General features: G+C 39.3%; 1 protein-coding gene across 1 annotated transcript in view; it reads right to left on the bottom strand.

The window, feature by feature from the left end:
* FARSB (phenylalanyl-tRNA synthetase subunit beta) overlaps positions 1-19,632 on the bottom strand; it is an 83,511-nt gene that overhangs the window by 33,304 nt on the left and 30,575 nt on the right. Inside the window, exons 14-15 of the mRNA XM_033230066.1 lie at positions 16,529-16,621; positions 11,160-11,277 (exon numbers count right to left, since the gene is read on the bottom strand). Of these exons, the coding sequence (XP_033085957.1) occupies positions 11,160-11,277; positions 16,529-16,621 (211 nt within the window). The remainder of the gene's footprint in view (positions 1-11,159; positions 11,278-16,528; positions 16,622-19,632) is intronic.

The following is a 19,632-nucleotide window of genomic DNA, read 5'->3' as shown; positions in this document are numbered from 1 at the left end:
AAAAACTAAGGTGTTTGGTTACGTTATACATGGCACAGACTGGAAAAGAGCAGAGTCTTCCACAGAAACTTGCCACTCCTATTCTCACTTTCCCCTAAAAGCCCAAAGAAAGATACTAGCAGAAAGCCTACTGGGAGACCAAAACAGCTTCTAGAATAATCAGAGGCTGATATGGAGCTTGAGGTTCACAGTCTGGCCAAGTTTAGAAAATAAAACAAAGCAACTTGATTTTTAAGTCTATTCCATCCAACAAATTTATTTCACATTGGAACCCACAAGACTATAATTTATATTGCAAATTTTATACATCGCCTGAAGAATTTCAATGCAGGCCTAAATGATTCACTAATGCAACAAGAATCTTACGAAGACATAATGCCTCCAAAAGTCATATTGAATGTGGGTAAACAGGCACCTTTATACACTCTTGGTAGGATGCTAAGTTTGTAAAAAATCCTTTTATGAAGAGAATTTAACAAATTATCAAACATTTAGATGTTTACACCTATGGAATGATCAATTCTAGTTCTAAAAATCCCTATTAGTATAAAGGTACAATGACATTTCTTGCAACATAGTTTAGCAAAAGTTTGGTAAAAATCTAAATATTCATAACAATCTAAGTAAATAAATTATAGTACATTGATATGATAGAAGATTATCTAGCCATTAAAAAGAAATGAAGTCAATAGAAATGCTCAAAGGAGAAATGAGGTGCAGAACAAGACAGGAAAAGTATATCCCATTTGTATAAACACTAAAAAGTATTTATCCATTATCTATGGTTGTAAATAAAAGCATAACATATGCTGACATAAGCACAGAAAAGGGCCGGCAACTAATTCTAAGAGCAGGATTAAGGAGAAGTTGAATATTAAAAAAAAAAGAAAAAAAAGAAAAGATTAGAATTGCTCTTAAATTAAAAATACATATTCATGAAAGGTCTTAAAAACATCACAAATATATTTTCAATTTTTAAAAAAACATAATAAAGCTTAAGAACAATTTTCCTTAAAATGCTCTCCTATATTATGGCACCAAAGTACAGACTTTCCTTTTTTAAATAGTGCTGAAAAGCCAAGAAACAAATGTGAGGAAAAATCTATGACCTTCTCAACGCATGAAGGAAAAAGTTATGTCCTTGTGGGTTGGCTTTTATTTAGTTAATGTAAACCTGGAATGGATTTTTTACCTATTAAAAAAAAAAAAACAATATTCAATGCATGACAGGGCACATTATACTCATGTTAGCAGATCTTAACTATGTGGAACCAAATCTATTAAAATAACTTTCTATATTAAAAATGATATATTTACACAGTTAAGATGCCATCATGTATGCAAATGATGTTACTCCAAAAATTGTTAATGTCAATGCTCCTCACATCCATATTTTTTGAATTATTAATTGGAAACTCTACATGCAAAAAATATGAAATGGTGAAATTAAATTAATCCAGACTGATGACATAAGCTCTCTTCGGAAAACCACATTCCACATGTGGACGCTAGATAATCCTCCACTATTTGAGGGCTCCAGAATTACTGGATAATTTCTCAGAACTGAAGTATTTCACAAGCCCACAATGAAAATGCTTTTATTGAGTTATTTTTAAGCATAGATTTACACAAAAACCTTTAAAAATCTGACCGCTATATTTTCGTAACTTGTAAGACAGATACACAAACACCAACATACATATATGGCACAAACCAACAGCAAATTGAAAGAACAAACCAAATCATAAAAAAACAGTGAATTAGGTTTGTTCTGTGATGGCCATGGTGGTCAAGGGAGGAGAAAAGAACAAGAATCTTAAACATATATTGTGACTAAAGTTTAAAAAAAAATTCTGGATTTCTACATCCAAACTAAGCAGGGTAAGAAGAAGTAGATCATTCTCTCACTCAGAAAAGTTTCAGGTACAATGTGAAATTTTAAAAGCTATTTTGTCAGTGATTTGAGGGGTAGAGGAAATGTAGCTTGCACCAGGACTATAGCAGTGCTTTAGAGAAAGTTAAGAATGCTCTGAGCAAAAAGTGAAGCCTTAGAATGCTTCATTAAGAAAGTGACACTAACTGGCCCCTAGGGGTGGTCAAGAGGCTTTAACCTATCCTATTCCATCTACTATATTTATTGAAATCCAACATTTTGTAAATGTAGTAGTTATAACCAAAATGCATGGCAATTTGATTTTCAGGGTTCTCCACAGATATATGTCAAACTGACAATTGGATGATTGTATCCTGCTAAATCTAAATCACCCTCTTACATTAAAAAGCCAAACCAAATCTATACTTTCAAGAAATAGCTTCTTATAGTTCGTTACTAGAGAAGTTTGTTTGAGTTTGTCTGAATGTGTGGAACACTGATTTAAACCAAAAATAAAAATAAAAAAAAATAAAAATAAAAATAAAAAAAAATAAAAAGCCAAACCAATCTTTCTTTGGCTCTTGTTCCTTTTACACTTAAACTCACTCAACCCAGTGATATGTTTTCTCTTGCCATTTCAGGGAGGGTCTATGTATATAGACTGGCAGCTTCAGTGACCATAAAGCAATAAACGACAATGCAGAAGTCAATCTGTGTTTAAGAAAAAGCCTAAATATTGGATTTTGCAAAATACAGTTGCTTTTCTGGGTGTAAAGATTAGGAATTCATAATTAGGTCCTTTGCTCCTGAGAAGTCTTTTTGTTGTTGTTTATAGTTCAGTTGTTCCTGACATTTAACAGAAAAAATAAAAATGTTAAGGACTGAAACCAATCACCAATCAATAGCTCACATAGCAGCCTGATATGGCAGCTTCAGTGCTGCCTCTGCTCACTTCCTTGTTATCAACTGAAACATTCACCCCACAGCAGAGTCTGCATTCAACTTCTCATTCCAAAGCCATACACCATTCTGCCCAACAAAAGGCATACATCAGCTGAGTCCCTTGAGTCATGACTAACTTGTTAAAATGTTGCAACAACTTCCTATCTAGAGTCTCAATAAATGCAGTGGTTGGCTCAGCCTCAAAGAACCTGAATGTGTCTGATTTAGAGTGGAAGTCTTAATGCTCGAAAAGTATGCCTGACACAGTCTCTAAACTGGCAGCCTGACGGCCTCACACAACATGGATGGTCAGTCAAAGAAGTCTACATTAGAATAAGAAACTGTCCAACAAGGTCAAGCACGAAAATTGGGCTAGCAGTCTTTCATCTACTCTTACAGGAATACTGGTCACACAAAATGTGTGGGAGGCATATCGAAATCCAGTATGGATTCTATTTTCGTTTTGGAAGACATGCTTGCCCACCCCAAACTGATACAAGGCTGGGAATGTTGGGTTTTTCCTTAATATTAGAAAACAAGTTAATGGCAACTGTTGCTCCCTTCTGAGCTACCAAAGGGCAATTGGTACATTCTCTCTAAGCATTATCTGTAAGAATCTGCTCACAGGTTTGTCTCCCTTAAGACTGGCAACTCTTTCTTTGATATTCTAAAGCAGTCTCTAGCAACGAAAAATAACTTACAAATCTTTTCCACCAATGTGCTGTGCTGAATGAGACTGCCTTGCTCATTCTCACCACTCTATCGCCACTCTTTTGAACCAGTAGTTTGGGTACTGCTCCCACCAATGAAAATTTGAGGAATTTTCACATTAACCGGAAAACTATGGTTTAGACTTTTGTCTTCAAAAGTTTCATTTTTTTAGAAGGAAAGTGCTAATGTGAATCCAACAGAGAAAAATGGTTACTGGTTTGAGAAACAGTAAAAACACGTTAATTCACTCAAAAAAAGTAGGTGACCAATTACTCGAAAAACAATGTTCCTGTTTCCATAAATAAATTCCCACATTCGTCTGTTTCAGTTTTCTTATTCTTAAAAAAAAAAAAAAAACCATAACAGAACCAATTAAGTCAAAAGTGAGGATAAGAATTGGCCCTGAGTGCCTCAGCAAGGTGACATTAGCCCTTTAATGGACAGCTAAGGCTTTCAAGTCATTCTAGTAAAAAATTCCCATAAACCAGGATGCTACGTTATCTGAGCTTAGGGATTGTAAACATCTTAACAACAAGAGCAAACACCAACAGTTCTTGTTACGTGGCTAGAACTTTTCAAACTGTAATTTCGTTTAATCCTTATAACATATCAATGAAATAAGTGCTATCATTATTCCCACTGTACAGATGAGGAAGCTGAGCCACAGAGAGAATAAACAAATTGTCCAAAGTTAAGCAGCTGATAAAGGCAGAACCACGACTCAAAGCCAAGCACTATGGCTGCAGAGTCTCTCTATGGAACCGCGGTGCTTTGCTGCCTCCCCTGTTGTCCTCTATGTATACCAGATGACAAGTAGGGAATCCACATGTACATATTTAGAATACTCCATCAGAAAAGCTCATTTTGTTATGAAATAAAATCCAGGCCTACCTAAACAGAAAACATACTCCAAATAAACTAAAGCAAACCTATGTTTTCAAGATGGTAGATTTACCAAGCACATTTACCTCCCTTCATTTCTCAAATACCATTGACGATGGAAAACTTTTTTAAAAAAGAATAAAGCAGAATGGTACAAGACAACAGGCAAAAGTAATATCAGAAATGAATCAATGGAGAAAATAGAGCAGAGTAATTATAACAAAAGACAGATATAAAAGAGGTTTCCTATAGAAATAGACACTATCCTTCCCAAGGAAGCAAAGTACCACAGAAACACAAATCTAAAAGATATATGAATTGAGTTTCTGGGATGATTTTCTAAGTCCTTCCTTACGCAAATCTAAAAGATATGAGTTTTGGGGATGATTTTCTAAGTCCGTCCTTCCTTCCTTCCTTCCTTCCTTCCTTCCTTAGTCCTTCCTTACGCAAATCTAAAAGATATGAGTTTCTGGGATGATTTTCTAAGTCCTTCCTTCCTTCCTTCCTTCCTCCCTCCCTCCCTCCTTCCTTCTTTCCTTCCTTCGATGATTTTCTAAGTCCGTCCGTCCTTCCTTCCTTCCTTGTCCTTCCTTCCTTCCAAGTCCTTCCTTCCTTCTGCAAGGCGGGGGAGACAGGGTCTTACTCTGTTGCCCAGGCTGGAGTACAGTTGGTGTAAACATAGTTTACTGTAGCCTCAACCTTCTGGGCTCAAAAGATCCTCCCACCTTGGCCTCCCAAAGCGGTGAGATTACAGGCATAAGCCAACACGCCTGGCCACCTAGGTGATCTGTTAGAAGATGGCCTATAGCACTAGCACTTAAGAATAGCTCTCTCAATCCCAGCACTTTGGGAGGCCGAGACGGGCGGATCACGAGGTCAGGAGATCGAGACCATCCTGGCTAATACGGTGAAACCCTGTCTCTACTTAAAAATACAAAAAACTAGCCGGGCGACGAGGCGGGCGCCTGTAGTCCCAGCTACTCGGGAGGCTGAGGCAGGAGAATGGCGTAAACCCGGGAGGCGGAGCTTGCAGTGAGCTGAGATCCGGCCACTGCACTCCAGCCTGGGTGGCAGAGCAAGACTCCGTCTCAAAAAAAAAAAAAAAAAAAAAAAAGAACAGCTCTCTCAGTAGGAAGTCATCCTAAGCATAGGCCTTGGGGGCCAGAAAGAGAAGCAGGGTACAGTGTATACCTGGGCCTTTCCAACAAACACAAATTAAAACAAAAATAGCAAAGGCACCACTACCCAGGACTAAAATACTGTCAAGTGCCCCATCTCTGCAACAACCCCAGTTTCCTCACTCGCACCCTCTGCCTGGTTGTGAGCATGCCCAGCCCCACAGAACCGTGCACAGCCCTCAGGGAGCCCTAGCAATCAGGGAAGAGGCCTACTGCTGAAACAGTATTACAACACTTTTGAGGAAACCTATGTAATTAACCTAATCCTGATTTATAAATGTAACCATATATTTCTAAACACGAACAGATCATCAACGATCAAAACAATGTAAAATGCAAATAAATAAGATGAATGGAAACAACTCAAGGCTAACAGAAAAATTTGACAATGGAATTATATCAAATTCTCAGTTATCTCTACCAACGGAGGATTTAAGGCACAAGAACATTCGAAACTATTTGTAGCTGGCACTAAAAATGTTTTCTGATTTCTATTATAGTAAATTTACCACCTAAAGAAAATTCTACATAGTGATATTAAACATGAACTTTCATTCTCTAAGGATGTGTGACGGAGACCTATATACTATGGCTCCAGCTCCAAGTTCAAAATTTTATGCAGCCCTGGGCAAATTATCACTTTCTGTCTTAATTTTCCAATCCATTAAATGGGACAATATTGGGGAACAGATGGAATCCAGCCTTGGCCGGAGAGTTTGCCATGGACAGTACTAGCTCTGGTCGTACCTCTATAATTTCTAAGATAGGTCGATTTACAGTCAATAGTTGTGACTACTTTGTAAAGTTAAGAATAATATGTTCATCCTCTTCAGGAGAAATTGAGAATAAGGTCTCTGCTTTTGTCAACTGATTCAAAAGAACACACTCTGAATTCTGTAGAGTCTACAGTAAGCATCGCTGCATAAATACTGCTAGGAATTGATCTGTTAAATCCGGAAACCAAGGAAACACAGCAACTGAGTCACTTCAGGTACTGCTCACCAAGGGACCAATGCACATACAGCTTCGAACAGTCAGATTTGTATCAGAGACTGAATTCCTTGGCAATCAAGTGGAGGTGCTTACTAAATATATACTCATTAAACAACCACCACATTCCAAGTGTGGACCAAGCAACCCACTGTACTAACAAGTCCAGGGCTTACTTAAAAGGAACAAAAACTGGTAAAACACATTCGCAGTCACTGGTACAATGGTAACAATGGACAGTCACTGCTAAAGTAGAATGACATGATATCAAGTATGTTAAGACAATATGCACACAAATCATGTCATATAAGAAAGTGTTCCACAGTGCTTGTCAAGTTGAGGTTTTAATAGAAATCTTCTTAATTATTAAATTATTTGTTGAAAAATGCTTTCCATTAAAAGAAATGAGAGATAGCAACCAAATAGCTGGACCTTAAATTCTGATTCAAATAAATTAATCATAAAAATTAAATTTATAAAACAAACAAAACTAAAGTGGTAGTACTTATCTTTTAGAAATACTGAAAGAGACCAAATGAAATCTACAGGCAGGCAGCCCGGGCGGCGCCTTGAGCCTAGTTAGAAGTTGACCCTACAGGCAGACAGCCCGGGCGGCGCCTTGAGCCTAGTTAAAAGTTGATGCCGGACCTAACCGATAATGTTATCTATAGATTTCAGATGTTGTATAGACAAGCAATGTGAAAGTCCCTGTCTTGTTCTTTTTCTGTTCTAATTACTAGTGCTTGCCATATATCTCTCAACTTCCTGAGCCCAGTATAAACATATCCCACCATATGTCTCCCCTCCATATATCCCTCAACTTCCTGGGCTCATCCCACCATATGTCTCCCTACCATATATCTTTCAATTCAAAGACTACCATATATCTCAACTTTAGAAGGACACCACCTGGAAAATCCCCGATAAGAAAACAGCCGTTTGTGAGAGCACGGGAACCAATAAAAAAACTGCTAAATGTATAAACTTAAAATGTTAACCAATTGTAATGCTGTAACCTAGAGAATTCCCTCGTTCCTCTGCAACTTTACAAGTCCTGTTTACATTAGGCTATAAAAGGCAAGCGCACGCATTGTTCTGGGCCCTCCTGTATGTTGTGGAACGGAGGGACCAAGTTCGAACTTGCATTAAAGATCCTTGCCGCTTGGCTTTGACTCTGGACTCTGGTGGTCTTTTTTCGGGGAACAAACGGTCTGGGCATAACATTTGGGGGCTCTCCCGGGATTCCCCAAGCCCACCAGACCCCTGGTCAACGGATCTACTAGGATCGATCTGCTAATAGGTGAGCCGGCTCGTCTGTGTTTGCCCGTCTTCGTCTTTGTCTGTCTGTGTCCGTTCTGAACCTGCGGCTCTTTAAGTCCGCCTGAGGCTGTTAGCCTGTCTGAATTCGCGGCTCTTTAAGTCCGCCTGAGGCTGTTAGCCTGTCTGAATTCGCGGCTCTCTAAGTCCGCCTGAATCTGTGACTCGCGAGGTCTGAAGCTGGCATACGTCCTGGCGGACGCGCTATAGGACAGCCAGCAGAGACCGGTGGGAGACGTCCCGGCTCTCATCTGGTTCTTGTTTGCACTTATTTTGACCCAGATTTCTGGAGCGCGCCTGCGACTGACATAACTTGTTCTGACCCAGATTTCTGGAGCGCGCCTGCGACTGACATAACTTGTTCTGACCCAGATTTCTGGAGCGCGCCTGCGACTGACATAACTTGTTGTTGATATTCCAGCAACTCACTTTCCCTTGCAGGACCTGTTTACCTGATAGCGGGGACCCACTGTCCACAGAACCCCCTCCATACCTCTCCGGCCGCAGGCCTCAGCCCCCCACCCAGGTTGAGCCGCGGGAGGGAGCAGGCAGACGGGAGGTGGCTAGCGCACCCGGACCCACTACACGGGAAAGTAACTCTGAAGGGCTGGCGTGGGTCCTCTGTAAGCTGAGCGCTGGTCCCATGGCCCCGCTTTTCTTTCTCTATACTCTGTCTCTGGGTCTTATTTCTTTTCTAAAGTCTCTCGTTCCACCTAACGAGAAACACCCACAGATGTGGAGGGGCACGCCACCCCTTCATCTGGTGCCCAACTTGGAAGCTTTTCTCTAAGGTGAGGGTATGCTGGAGTGTGGTCATTGAAGACAAGTCGACGAAAGACTCCCGAGTACGTCTACAGTCAGCCTTGTGTGTGCTGGACCAGTCAAAGAATCCTATGCCACAATCGAGAAAACGAACGAGCCTTCATCGCCATGGCATATTTATATAGAAAAAAAGGGAGAGAAAATGTTGCAGGGAGTCAGAAACCTTGAATGGAGGGACTGGCTACAGCCACGGCAAAAAACATAAAATATGAAGATGTCATGGACATTTTATTACTTCTCCGAAATTAATACTTTTGTAATTTCTTATGTCTGCCTTTACTTTAATACTTTTGTAATTTCCTATGTCTTTACTTTAATCTCTTAGTCCCATCATCTTCTTTGTAAGCTGAGAAGGATATATGTCACCTCAGGACCCTGTGATGATTGAGTTAACTGCACAAATGGTTTGTAGAGCATGTGTGTTTAAACAATATAGATTCTGGGCATCTTAAAAAAAGAACAGGATAACAGTGATGTTCAGGGAACAAGAGAGGTAACCTTGAACTGGCCGCTGATGAGCCGGATGGAACAGAGCCATATTTCTTCTCTTTTTGAATGCAAATAGGAGAAATATCGCTGAATTCTTTTTCTCAGCAAGGAATATCCCTGAGAAAGAGAATGCGCTCTGAGGGTAGGCCTATAAACGACCCCCTTGGAGGCGTGCCGCCTTTTACAGTTGAAGCCGAAGGGATGAAATAAGCCCCGGCCTCCTGTAGTGCTCTCAGGCTTATTAGGATGAGGAAATTCCCACCTAATAAATTTTGGTCAGTCAGTTTGTCTGCTCTCAAACCCTATTTCCTGATAAAATGTTATCAATTGAGTATGCGTTTCCAAAATTTCATTAGCGATTTTAATGTTAACACCATCCTGTGCTCTCATCCTGCCCCCACTTACTTTGTAATATTCTATTACTTTATAAAGTTTGTAATCTCAGTGTCATGATGACAATGGTAAAATTCCTCTATGTTTCCCCTGTTAGCCCCCTTCCTTGGACCTCTGCTAAGTCTACTATTTCTGCTTACCGTAGGACCTTGTGTTATTAACAGAATTTTGCGGTTTGTCAGGGAAAGGTTTGACACCATACAGCACATGGTCCTCATAGCCCAATAACAACCTGTAAACGCTGAAACAGAATCAGACTTATAAGACCCAAGATTGGCTCTAGAGGTACTTGAGAAAGGGAGGAATGAAAGAGACCAAATGAAATCTACAGGCAGGCAGCCCGGCGGCGCCTTGAGCCTAGTTAGAAGTTGACCCTACAGGCAGACAGCCCGGGCGGCGCCTTGAGCCTAGTTAAAAGTTGATGCCGGACCTAACCGATAATGTTATCTATAGATTTCAGATGTTGTATAGACAAGCAATGTGAAAGTCCCTGTCTTGTTCTTTTTCTGTTCTAATTACTAGTGCTTGCCATATATCTCTCAACTTCCTGAGCCCAGTATAAACATATCCCACCATATGTCTCCCCTCCATATATCCCTCAACTTCCTGGGCTCATCCCACCATATGACTCCCTACCATATATCTTTCAATTCAAAGACTACCATATATCTCAACTTTAGAAGGACACCACCTGAAAATCCCCGATAAGAAAACAGCCGTTTGTGAGAGCACGGGAACCAATAAAAAAACTGCTAAATGTATAAACTTAAAATGTTAACCAATTGTAATGCTGTAACCTAGAGAATTCCCTCGTTCCTCTGCAACTTTACAAGTCCTGTTTACATTAGGCTATAAAAGGCAAGCGCACGCATTGTTCTGGGCCCTCCTGTATGTTGTGGAACGGAGGGACCAAGTTCGAACTTGCATTAAAGATCCTTGCCGCTTGGCTTTGACTCTGGACTCTGGTGGTCTTTTTTCGGGGAACAAACGGTCTGGGCATAACAATACATACTAAAGTATTGGGGTGCCGGTGGCTCACGCCTGTAATCCCAGCACTTTGGGAGGCCAAGGCGGACAGATCACCTGAGGTTGGAAGTTTGAGACCAGCCTGGCTAACATGGTGAAACACCAGTTCTACTAAAAACACAAAAATTAGCTGGTGTGGTGGCACACACCTTTAATCCCAGCTACTCAGGAGGCTGAGGCACAAGAATCACTTGAACCCAGGAGGCAGAGGTTGCAGTGAGCCAATATCAGGCCATTGCACTCCAGCCTGGGCAGCCTGGGTGACACAGTGAAACTCTGTCTCAAAAAAAAAATACATACTGAAGTGTTTACTGATGAAATGATACAATGTCTACGATTCATATTAAAATAATATGGGAAGTTGGTAGTGGTATAGATGAAAAAAGCCTGTCCATGTGTTGGTAACTGTTGAAGATGGGGATGGGTACATAGGGGCTAATTATACTACTTTTTCTGCTTTTATGTATAGTTAAGGTTTTCATAATGAAAAAAATGCTTTAAATACACAAATCAAATTAAAGGTGACTTATTCTTACCTGTATTAGAATCTTTTATTACAATGTCGGAGATTTCAAACAGTTTCAGAGGAAGGGGCATCTTACGATTTGCTGCTATGGTCTTCAGGAGGCCAGGAAGAAGGGTAGTGCGTGCCACCTACAGGAAAAGACATGAAATTGCACTGACCAAATACGACCCAAACAAACAAACTTGGTGAAAGACAAAGACTATGGCAGAAAGACTATGGCTTCATAGGAAGACACTTCTGGAAAATGCATTGCCCTAAAATATCCAAGTCACTTTCAATTTTCAACTCCAGGACACTGCAATTGAACTGAAAAGAACTGAAAACATTCTGGTTTCCAAATTTACAAAATAAAAAATCATAAATTTGATTAAAAAATAAATGAGAAACAAATATAACCTAAATATGTTTGCTCATATCTAAGGCATGATTATTTTATTCATTATCATTCATTATTTCATTTTTCCTTTTTTTAGAGACACGGTCTCACTCTTTTGCACAGGGTGGAGTGCAGCGGGCACAATCATAGCTCACTGCAGCCTCAAATGCCTCAAACCGCTATAGCAGTAGGCAAATGCCTCCTGCCTCAGCCTCCCAAGTGGCTGGAACTACAGGTACATACCACTGCACCCAGCTAATTGATTATCATCTCAAAAACTAAAGTTTGCTTTCAAGATTTCAAATGCATGTATGCAAGTTTTCATATCCTGCCTCATTTCACAAAGTAATTGAAATAGACTACAAGAAATACAAATGTTTAAGTAGATTAAATATAAGTCAGGCACCGTGGCTCATGCCTGTAATCCCAAAGATTTGGGAGGCCAAGGTAGGAGGACACTTGAGGCTAGCAGTTTGAGACCAGTATGGGCAACATAGCGAAACACCACCTCCACAAACTTAACAATTAGCTGGGTATGGATACATGCCTTCAGTTTCAGCTACTCGGGAGGCTGAGGTGGAGAATTGCCTGAGCCCAGGAGTTCAAGGTTACAATAAGCTATAATCATACCACTACACTCCAGCCTAGGCAACAGAGACCCTGTCTCTAAACAAATAAATAAATACAACCATAAATAGACTAAATATGAATTACTCAAAATTAGGACCAGGAAAAATGTAAATGTAATTAAAACACCACCACAATGAGGAAAACAGAACACAAATATGTAGGTGCTAAAAAATATATACAGCTGCTATGGGTAGGCTGTAACTACAGTTCTAAACTTTTCATTAACTAAAGCAAATGTGAAAGTATGTACAGTCATTTCATTCCTACTGTTCCTAAGAAATGCATACCCTGGTACATTTAAAAAAAGCAAAACTTTCCTGCTTTGTCTGTAAAATAAATTTCTCCCCGTGAGCTATACGGAATGTATTAGCTTCCAACACATGTTACCAGAAGGGTTTTATAAGCAGTGGTATAATATTATTGTGAGCGTCTGGGCTCTGCAGTCATACCCCAAGCACTATTATCTTTTCCCTAGACTACGGAATAACGTTCTTCTGTGCTTCCACTCCTGCCACCTTGTGGCCTATTCTCCATACAGCGTGGCCCTTTAAGACGGAAATCAGATCATGCAACTTCCCTGGTCAAAAATCTCCAAGAGGTTTCCATTAAATTTTGAATAAAATCCATGGCCTACCTGGGGCCCTGTGTGATGTGCCCTGCCTTCCTCTCTACCCTCAACCCCTGCTGCTCCCACAGGCTTACTGCACTCCAGCCATACTGGAGGCCACACTTGTCAGCAAGTAGATTTCCATCCTGGGGCCTCCACGCTTACTCTGCTCATACATTCTTCTTTTAGGTTCACATGTGGCTTCCTTCCTTCCTTCAAGTGTCTGCTCAAATGTTCTCTCCAACAGAGGTCTGCCCTGAACACCCAAGCTAAAACACAGACCCTCTTAGATCCTGCACAGGTAACCATGAGACCCTAAATGGAGTTGCTAGACTGTGTTTTGAATGAAAAAGAGAACGTCTTTCCCATCACACTCACTACACCAACAAGCTGCTATTCGCCTTCGACATGGTGCTTAAATATTGTTCATTTTCCCCATTGGAGGGCAAGTGCCCAAACCATTCACAGAAACGAAACTACAATGTTAAAAGTTAAAAGGAAATTTAACTTATTGAAATACAATAAACAAACTACTGTTATAGAAATCTTTACTTAATTTTATCAGTGTATTTTATAGATATGCCTTATTTGCATATTTAAAAACCTACAGAAATACAAAAAATTACACCTGAATCTGATCAAGCTTCTATATCCAACTACCAATTTACTGGAAACTTAGGGAGCCACTGGAACATATTCAGCAAAATCCTAAATGTAATAATTCTGTAGGACAAATGACTCAGTTTCTTCAATAAACAAACTGAAAGGAAAAGAAAGATGGAAGGATGAGAGGCACAACTTGTAGATTAAGAGAGACATGAAAAGCATATAAATCAATGTCAGTGTACGAACCACATTTGAATACCAACTCAAACTGTTAAAAAAAAATTTGATAGGAAGCCGAGATGGGCAGATCACAAGGTCAGGAGATGGGAGACCATCCTGGCCAACATGGGGAGAACTACTAAAAATACAAAAATTAGCTGGGTGTAGTGGCGCACGCCTGTAGTCCCAGCTACTCAGGAGGCTGAGGCAGGAGAATCGCTTGAACCCAGGAGGCGGAGGTTGCAGTGAGCCAAGATTGCGCCCCTGCACTCCAGCCTGGCAACAGAGTGAGACTCCATCTCAAAAAAAAAAAAATTGACAATTGGGAAAACTGACACAATGACTGGATATGTGAGGTGATTAAGGAATATTATTGTTAATTTGGAAGGGGTGCGGTAATATTCTCTAAGTTTGTTTATTGTCACTATAATACAATTTTACATATTTTAACCAAGCTACATTTTTATCTTGTCCATTCTCTAACATATTTACTATCAGAAAAGAGCCCAAAGTTAAGAATTATGCAGGAGACAGAATGGATTTAGACAAGAAACTGAGTTATAGGCCCATGAAGAACTTTACATTTAACTTAACCATACATAAATATAAACCTCTTAGCCAAATTAGTAGTGGTAGGACTCACTTATTGGTAAAGCAAGGTAAAATATAGAATCTGTTAGGTCAAAAGACAGGCACTCTGTTTCATCTTTAAGGTACTTTACGCAGAAAGATTGATTCTTAAGTATGCTAAGCCACAGCTATTTATAGTGACATTTAATGCATTTCTGATTATTTTCCTTCCACCTATATAAAATAGATAAGGCAGGATGTAAATCCTGAAGAACAGAACAGTTACCACATCTTAAGAAATCTATCAAGCTTCACCAGGGGAATATAAGGCAAAGAGGGAGGTGGGGGGCACGGGCTGAAAAACTACCTGTTGGGTACTATGCTCACTACTGGGTGACAGGTTCAATCACACTCCAAACCTCAACATTATGCAATATACCTTTGTAACAGACCTACACAGGTACTAACTGAATCTAAAATAAAAGTTGAAAAAAAGGCCAAGCGAGGTGGCTCACACATGTCATCCCAGCACTCTGGGAGGCCATGGTGGGGGTGGATCACTTGAGGCCGGGAGTTCGAGACCAGCCTGGCCAACATGTAAAACGCCATCTCTATTAAAGTACAAAAATTAGCAACGTAGGGTAGCACACGCCTATAATCCCAGCTACTCGGGAGGCTGGGGCACAAGAATCGCTTGAACCCAGGAGGCGGAGGTTACAGTGAGCCAAGATCAGGCCACAGCACTTCAGCCTGGGCAAGACAGTGAAGCTCTGTCTCAAAAAAACAAATAAAAATAAAATAAAGTTTTTTTAAAAAGTAGTCTAAGTAAAACTGGGAGGAAAAGGTGCATTTGGAATAAACAAAAATCCATTAAGACTTACTGAAAAATCATTCTACGCAAATGAATTTGAATACCTCTTATTAAAAAGAACACCATGGGCAAAATTTAAAAACAATAGGAAACTAGACCTCAGAAAATAAAATATAACAATTCATTATTTAATCCTTCCAAAATTAGTATAAGGATTCTTCAAAGTTCTGACCCTAAATATAGATAAAGAATTCATATACTTGATATATATTACCAATTAGTTATTTAATTAGTCTAGCTCTAATCTACAACATTAGTAGGTGGTTCTATAGATAAAATTTAGGATTTTTAAATTTAGATTTAAACACTTTCAGAACTTTTAGAACTCTTTTTAGAACTAACCCATCCCTTATTTTTGTAGAAGTAAAAACCAAAATCCAAAGAAATGATTTCAAATCAGAATTCAGATATTATTTATAATAGCATTAACCTTCTTTAAAATATAGCCTTTCAGTTCTAAGATTCCCCTTGATTCTAGAAGAAGACATGATTTTCTCTAAAATCTGGGTTATAAAACATACAGATTTGCACATGCAAGAGAAAGAGAACAAGAGCTTATTAGTATAAAAGAGATAGAACTATTTAAAGTTATTAATAAGCAAAGATGTTATAATTTTAAAATGCCCTCCCTTTATAGTTAATATCCTAATCTATAACACAAATCACTTAACACTTAATATTAAGGTAGTATCATTCTCATTTAAATATTCCTAAACTCTAAATGAAACTGCCAATAAACTTAGACAATTACAATAAAAGAAATAAGCAGCACAGTCAAGAACTGATATAATGGGCAATTTCAAAGTGAATGACTTACGGAGGAACTGGGAACAGGTTTTGTTCTTTTATTACAAATGAACAGAAAAGAGATGAAATCTGGCTAGGTGCAGAGGCTCATGCCTATAATCCCAGCACTTTGGGAGGCCAAGGTCACTTTGTGGATCACTTGAGGTCAGGAGTTCAGGACCAGCCTCACCAACATGGTGAAACCCCGTCTCTACTAAAAATACAAAAATTAGCCAAGCATCATGGCACGCACCTATAATCCCAACTACATGGGAGTCTGAGGCAGGAGAATCGCTTTAACCTGGGAGGCAGAGGTTGCAGTGAGCCGAGATCACGCCACTGTACTCCAGCCTGAGAAACAGAGCGAGACTCTGTCTCAAAAAATAAAAAAAAATAAAAAAAAAAGATGAAATCTGAAAATAGTGTTAAAAAATCAATTATGAAATGGAAAGTTCACACAAGAGAGACTGGGCCAGATAATACAAAGCAAGTAAGAACCCAGTATGAAGCTAATCAAGAAAATATTATTTTTAAAAGTGTTAAGAATTTTTGGCAGCATAGCACGTAATAACCAACTATAAACTTACCCAAGAAGATACTATTAAAAAGCTCTAAGATTTCACCATCTCAGGTATAACAACTGAAGAGACTTTTCCTAACTCATGTAGTGCCTCTCGGTTTTTACCTGAATTCTCACCTACTTAAAATTCTTACCTGAAATTCAGCTGTTTTAGGATTACTTATGTGGACTGCCTTTGTTGCAGAGATATCCAGACCAAGTTTATCAGCAATATCTTCTTGGGAGCACTGTGAAGTCCATACAAAACAGATTAATATGGAAAAGCAATTACTTAAGTTTAAAATAAAAAGTAATGCTGTAAAGTCAACTTCTAAGAACAATGTATATTCTCTACATACATCAGCAAGTTAAGAATAGGCCTGGTGTCAGTTGGAGTAAATGTAATAAAAATAATAATAATAAACAAATAAAAAAGAATAAACTAAGAATAAATACACATCAATCTCAGGCCCGCAGCAGATGGAATTTAACATTAATACTTCTTTCACAAAGAGTCCTAGCCATCATACAGAGCTAAAGTAAATTTTTCACGTGGAGATGGTATAAACTGTACTCAGGCCCTTCCTAAGCTAGTTTCCCATTTATCTTTCCAATCTAATTTCCCATGATGCCCTAGCCATTCCCTAAACCTTATGTTTCCCTACCTTACCTGAAATGCCATCCCAGCCCCACTTGCTGCCATTCCCTAAAGCCGACTTAAATGACCTCTCTTCCATAATAATATTCCTAATGACTCTAGTCAGAAACTTTCTCTCCCTCCTTGGTATTTCATGACTTCCCATTTTGACTACCATTGTAACCCTTGCTAAATCCACACCGACTTGTGGCAGAACAGTAGGACTGAGAACAGAATTCAAGTGACTGGAACTCTGCCCAGTGCTCTTTTATTCTATCACTTAACTTCTGTGCACATGCCTGAAACTCTTACAACAAATAAACTGCTGAGTACCCAGCGATCAAAGAGAAAGATGCTTGCCACCCTCAGAAACCAGCATTGTAGGCGGAAGTTATGAAATTAAAAACTCACTGACGATTAGACACATCAAGTCTAATAATAAATGATATAATGAGATAATGCAAGTATGGTGCCTGGCACAGAGTAAGCGCTCAAAAAATATCAACAATGATGCTAACTGACAAATCAACCAAGGACAAATTATTATCATGTATATTAATGCTAGCTTTTTGAAAGAGCATTTAAAACGTAACACAAAAACTGACATACCATCAGATTATTGTACTATTTTCCAATGTTAGGCAATATTGTTCATTATACTGGTCTACAACTAGTTTTCAAAGGCTAGTTGGCATGCATTTCACTTATTAAAACAAAATGGCACACACCAACTGAAATGGTAAGAAGAATTCATTTCATATCAATGTCAGTTCTAGTGATTCTTGCCATGCTTTCTCGAGAAAGATCCTGAAGCCACATCCAGGCATAGCAGAAAATAGCTCCCTGATCTGCTATGGCTGCTGAGGTGGAGAATGGTGGCAGGCACACTGGGGTAAGCGTTTTCCCCACAGCATAAAGAAGTTTTATACCAACATTTAGGTATAATTTGATTGATTAATTAGGAAATACAATTGACATGAAGCAATCTACTCTCAAATGAAACTAGCTCTCTCTGTGTAAAAGAAAAAAACACTCCACAGACACATGGCAATGTAGCTGTGTATCTGAGTGACCTTGTATTTTATCACGGCAATGGCTAATAAGGGATAGTGACAAGAGGCAATTTAAATTAAGCTACCCTGAAGTGGCAGTAGTTAGTACACAGTAAGAAACGTTTTTTTTGTTTGAGACGGTCTCACTCTGTCGCCCACACTGGAGTTCAGTGGCGCAATCTCGGTTCGCTGCAACCTCCATCTCCCAGGCAGGTTCAAGTGATTCTCCTGCCTCAGTCTCCCGAGTAGCCGGGATTACAGGTGTGCACCACCACGCCCGACTAATTTTTGTATTTTTAGTAGAGACGGGGTTTTGCCAAGTTGGCCAGGCTGGTCTCGAACTCGTAGCCTCAAGTGATCCGCCCGACTAGGCCTCCCAAAGTGCACGGGATTACATGCCTGCCAGGAACTTTTTTAATGTTAATATTTATGTGTTTATTTTAATGTGTTAGAAAAATACAACAAGTAAATGAACCTCATAATTTTTACAGATATTATTCCTATAACAAGGCTGAAGTACATAAGCCAACTTAAAAGTGAGCCAATTTAAAAGAATATATTACAACTACACAACTACTATGCAGACATAGCAAAAATCATTATGATGAAATGTGAATTATTTACACTTGGAAAGTCAGGGACTAGGTTTCAGAAAAAAATAATGGCTGTTACTCTTGTGCAAAACTGGATTTAACAACATAGACATCTTTGCTTAGTGATTAGGCTTACCTATAAACATCTTTATAAACATCTTTAATGTTAAAATTCCTACAGGAAAATTTAGTACAAATCTGAAACTCTCTAGGAGCTCACCCCTTCTCTTCCCCCCAGTGATAAACAATGAATGTATTAAAGTGACTTTGGACAGCTGAACAGACTGTTTCTAACATCCCTGGTGTGACAGTTCAGTCACAGGCCTTGGATGCAGACAGGCATGGGCGGGAATCCCTGATCCACAGCCATGTCGTAGGACAAGTTACTTAAATTAACTTCTGTGAAAGACAGGAACGCCTACTTCACAGGCGTATACTGAGAAGAAATGGAATCATGTACACAAAGCCCTTGGCACAGGGTAAACATTCCCTGCAGAGAAGCCACTAGTCAAGACTCAGCCTTTGTGCTCCTCTAAAGACACGTGAGGCTCCAAGGTTACAAAATTAAACTGCACCACTAATATAAAAGGGCAGGGAAAAATGCATATCCAAGTTTTAACAGCAGTTGTTTCTGGGGAAGAAAAGAGGATTCGAAGTGAGGAAGAGAACTGTTATGGTTTACTCTACATGGTTAAAGTATGAGTCCTTTAAAATAAGATGTATTCCTATGACACTCATATGTTTTAAAAAATAAAAATATATTTCTCAATGTTATTTTTGGTATTTCATTTTACATGAAATCGTGGATGCTCACAACTACAAATGTGTGTATATATATGTACACAGATGAATGACATGGCATTGTACAGACCTAGCGTACACGGTATGAGACCACGGAAAAGCACTGTTCTAGGAGGCCAAAGGTCAGGACTCTGCTCATGATACAACGAGATCATGCAAGTATGGTGGCCAGGAAC

This window comes from Trachypithecus francoisi, unplaced genomic scaffold, assembly GCF_009764315.1.
Source record: "Trachypithecus francoisi isolate TF-2019V2 unplaced genomic scaffold, Tfra_2.0 Lachesis_group13, whole genome shotgun sequence".
Classification (NCBI taxonomy): domain Eukaryota; kingdom Metazoa; phylum Chordata; class Mammalia; order Primates; family Cercopithecidae; genus Trachypithecus; species Trachypithecus francoisi.
Note: the sequence above shows the minus strand (reverse complement) of the source record. Positions and strands in the feature narration are given on the sequence as shown.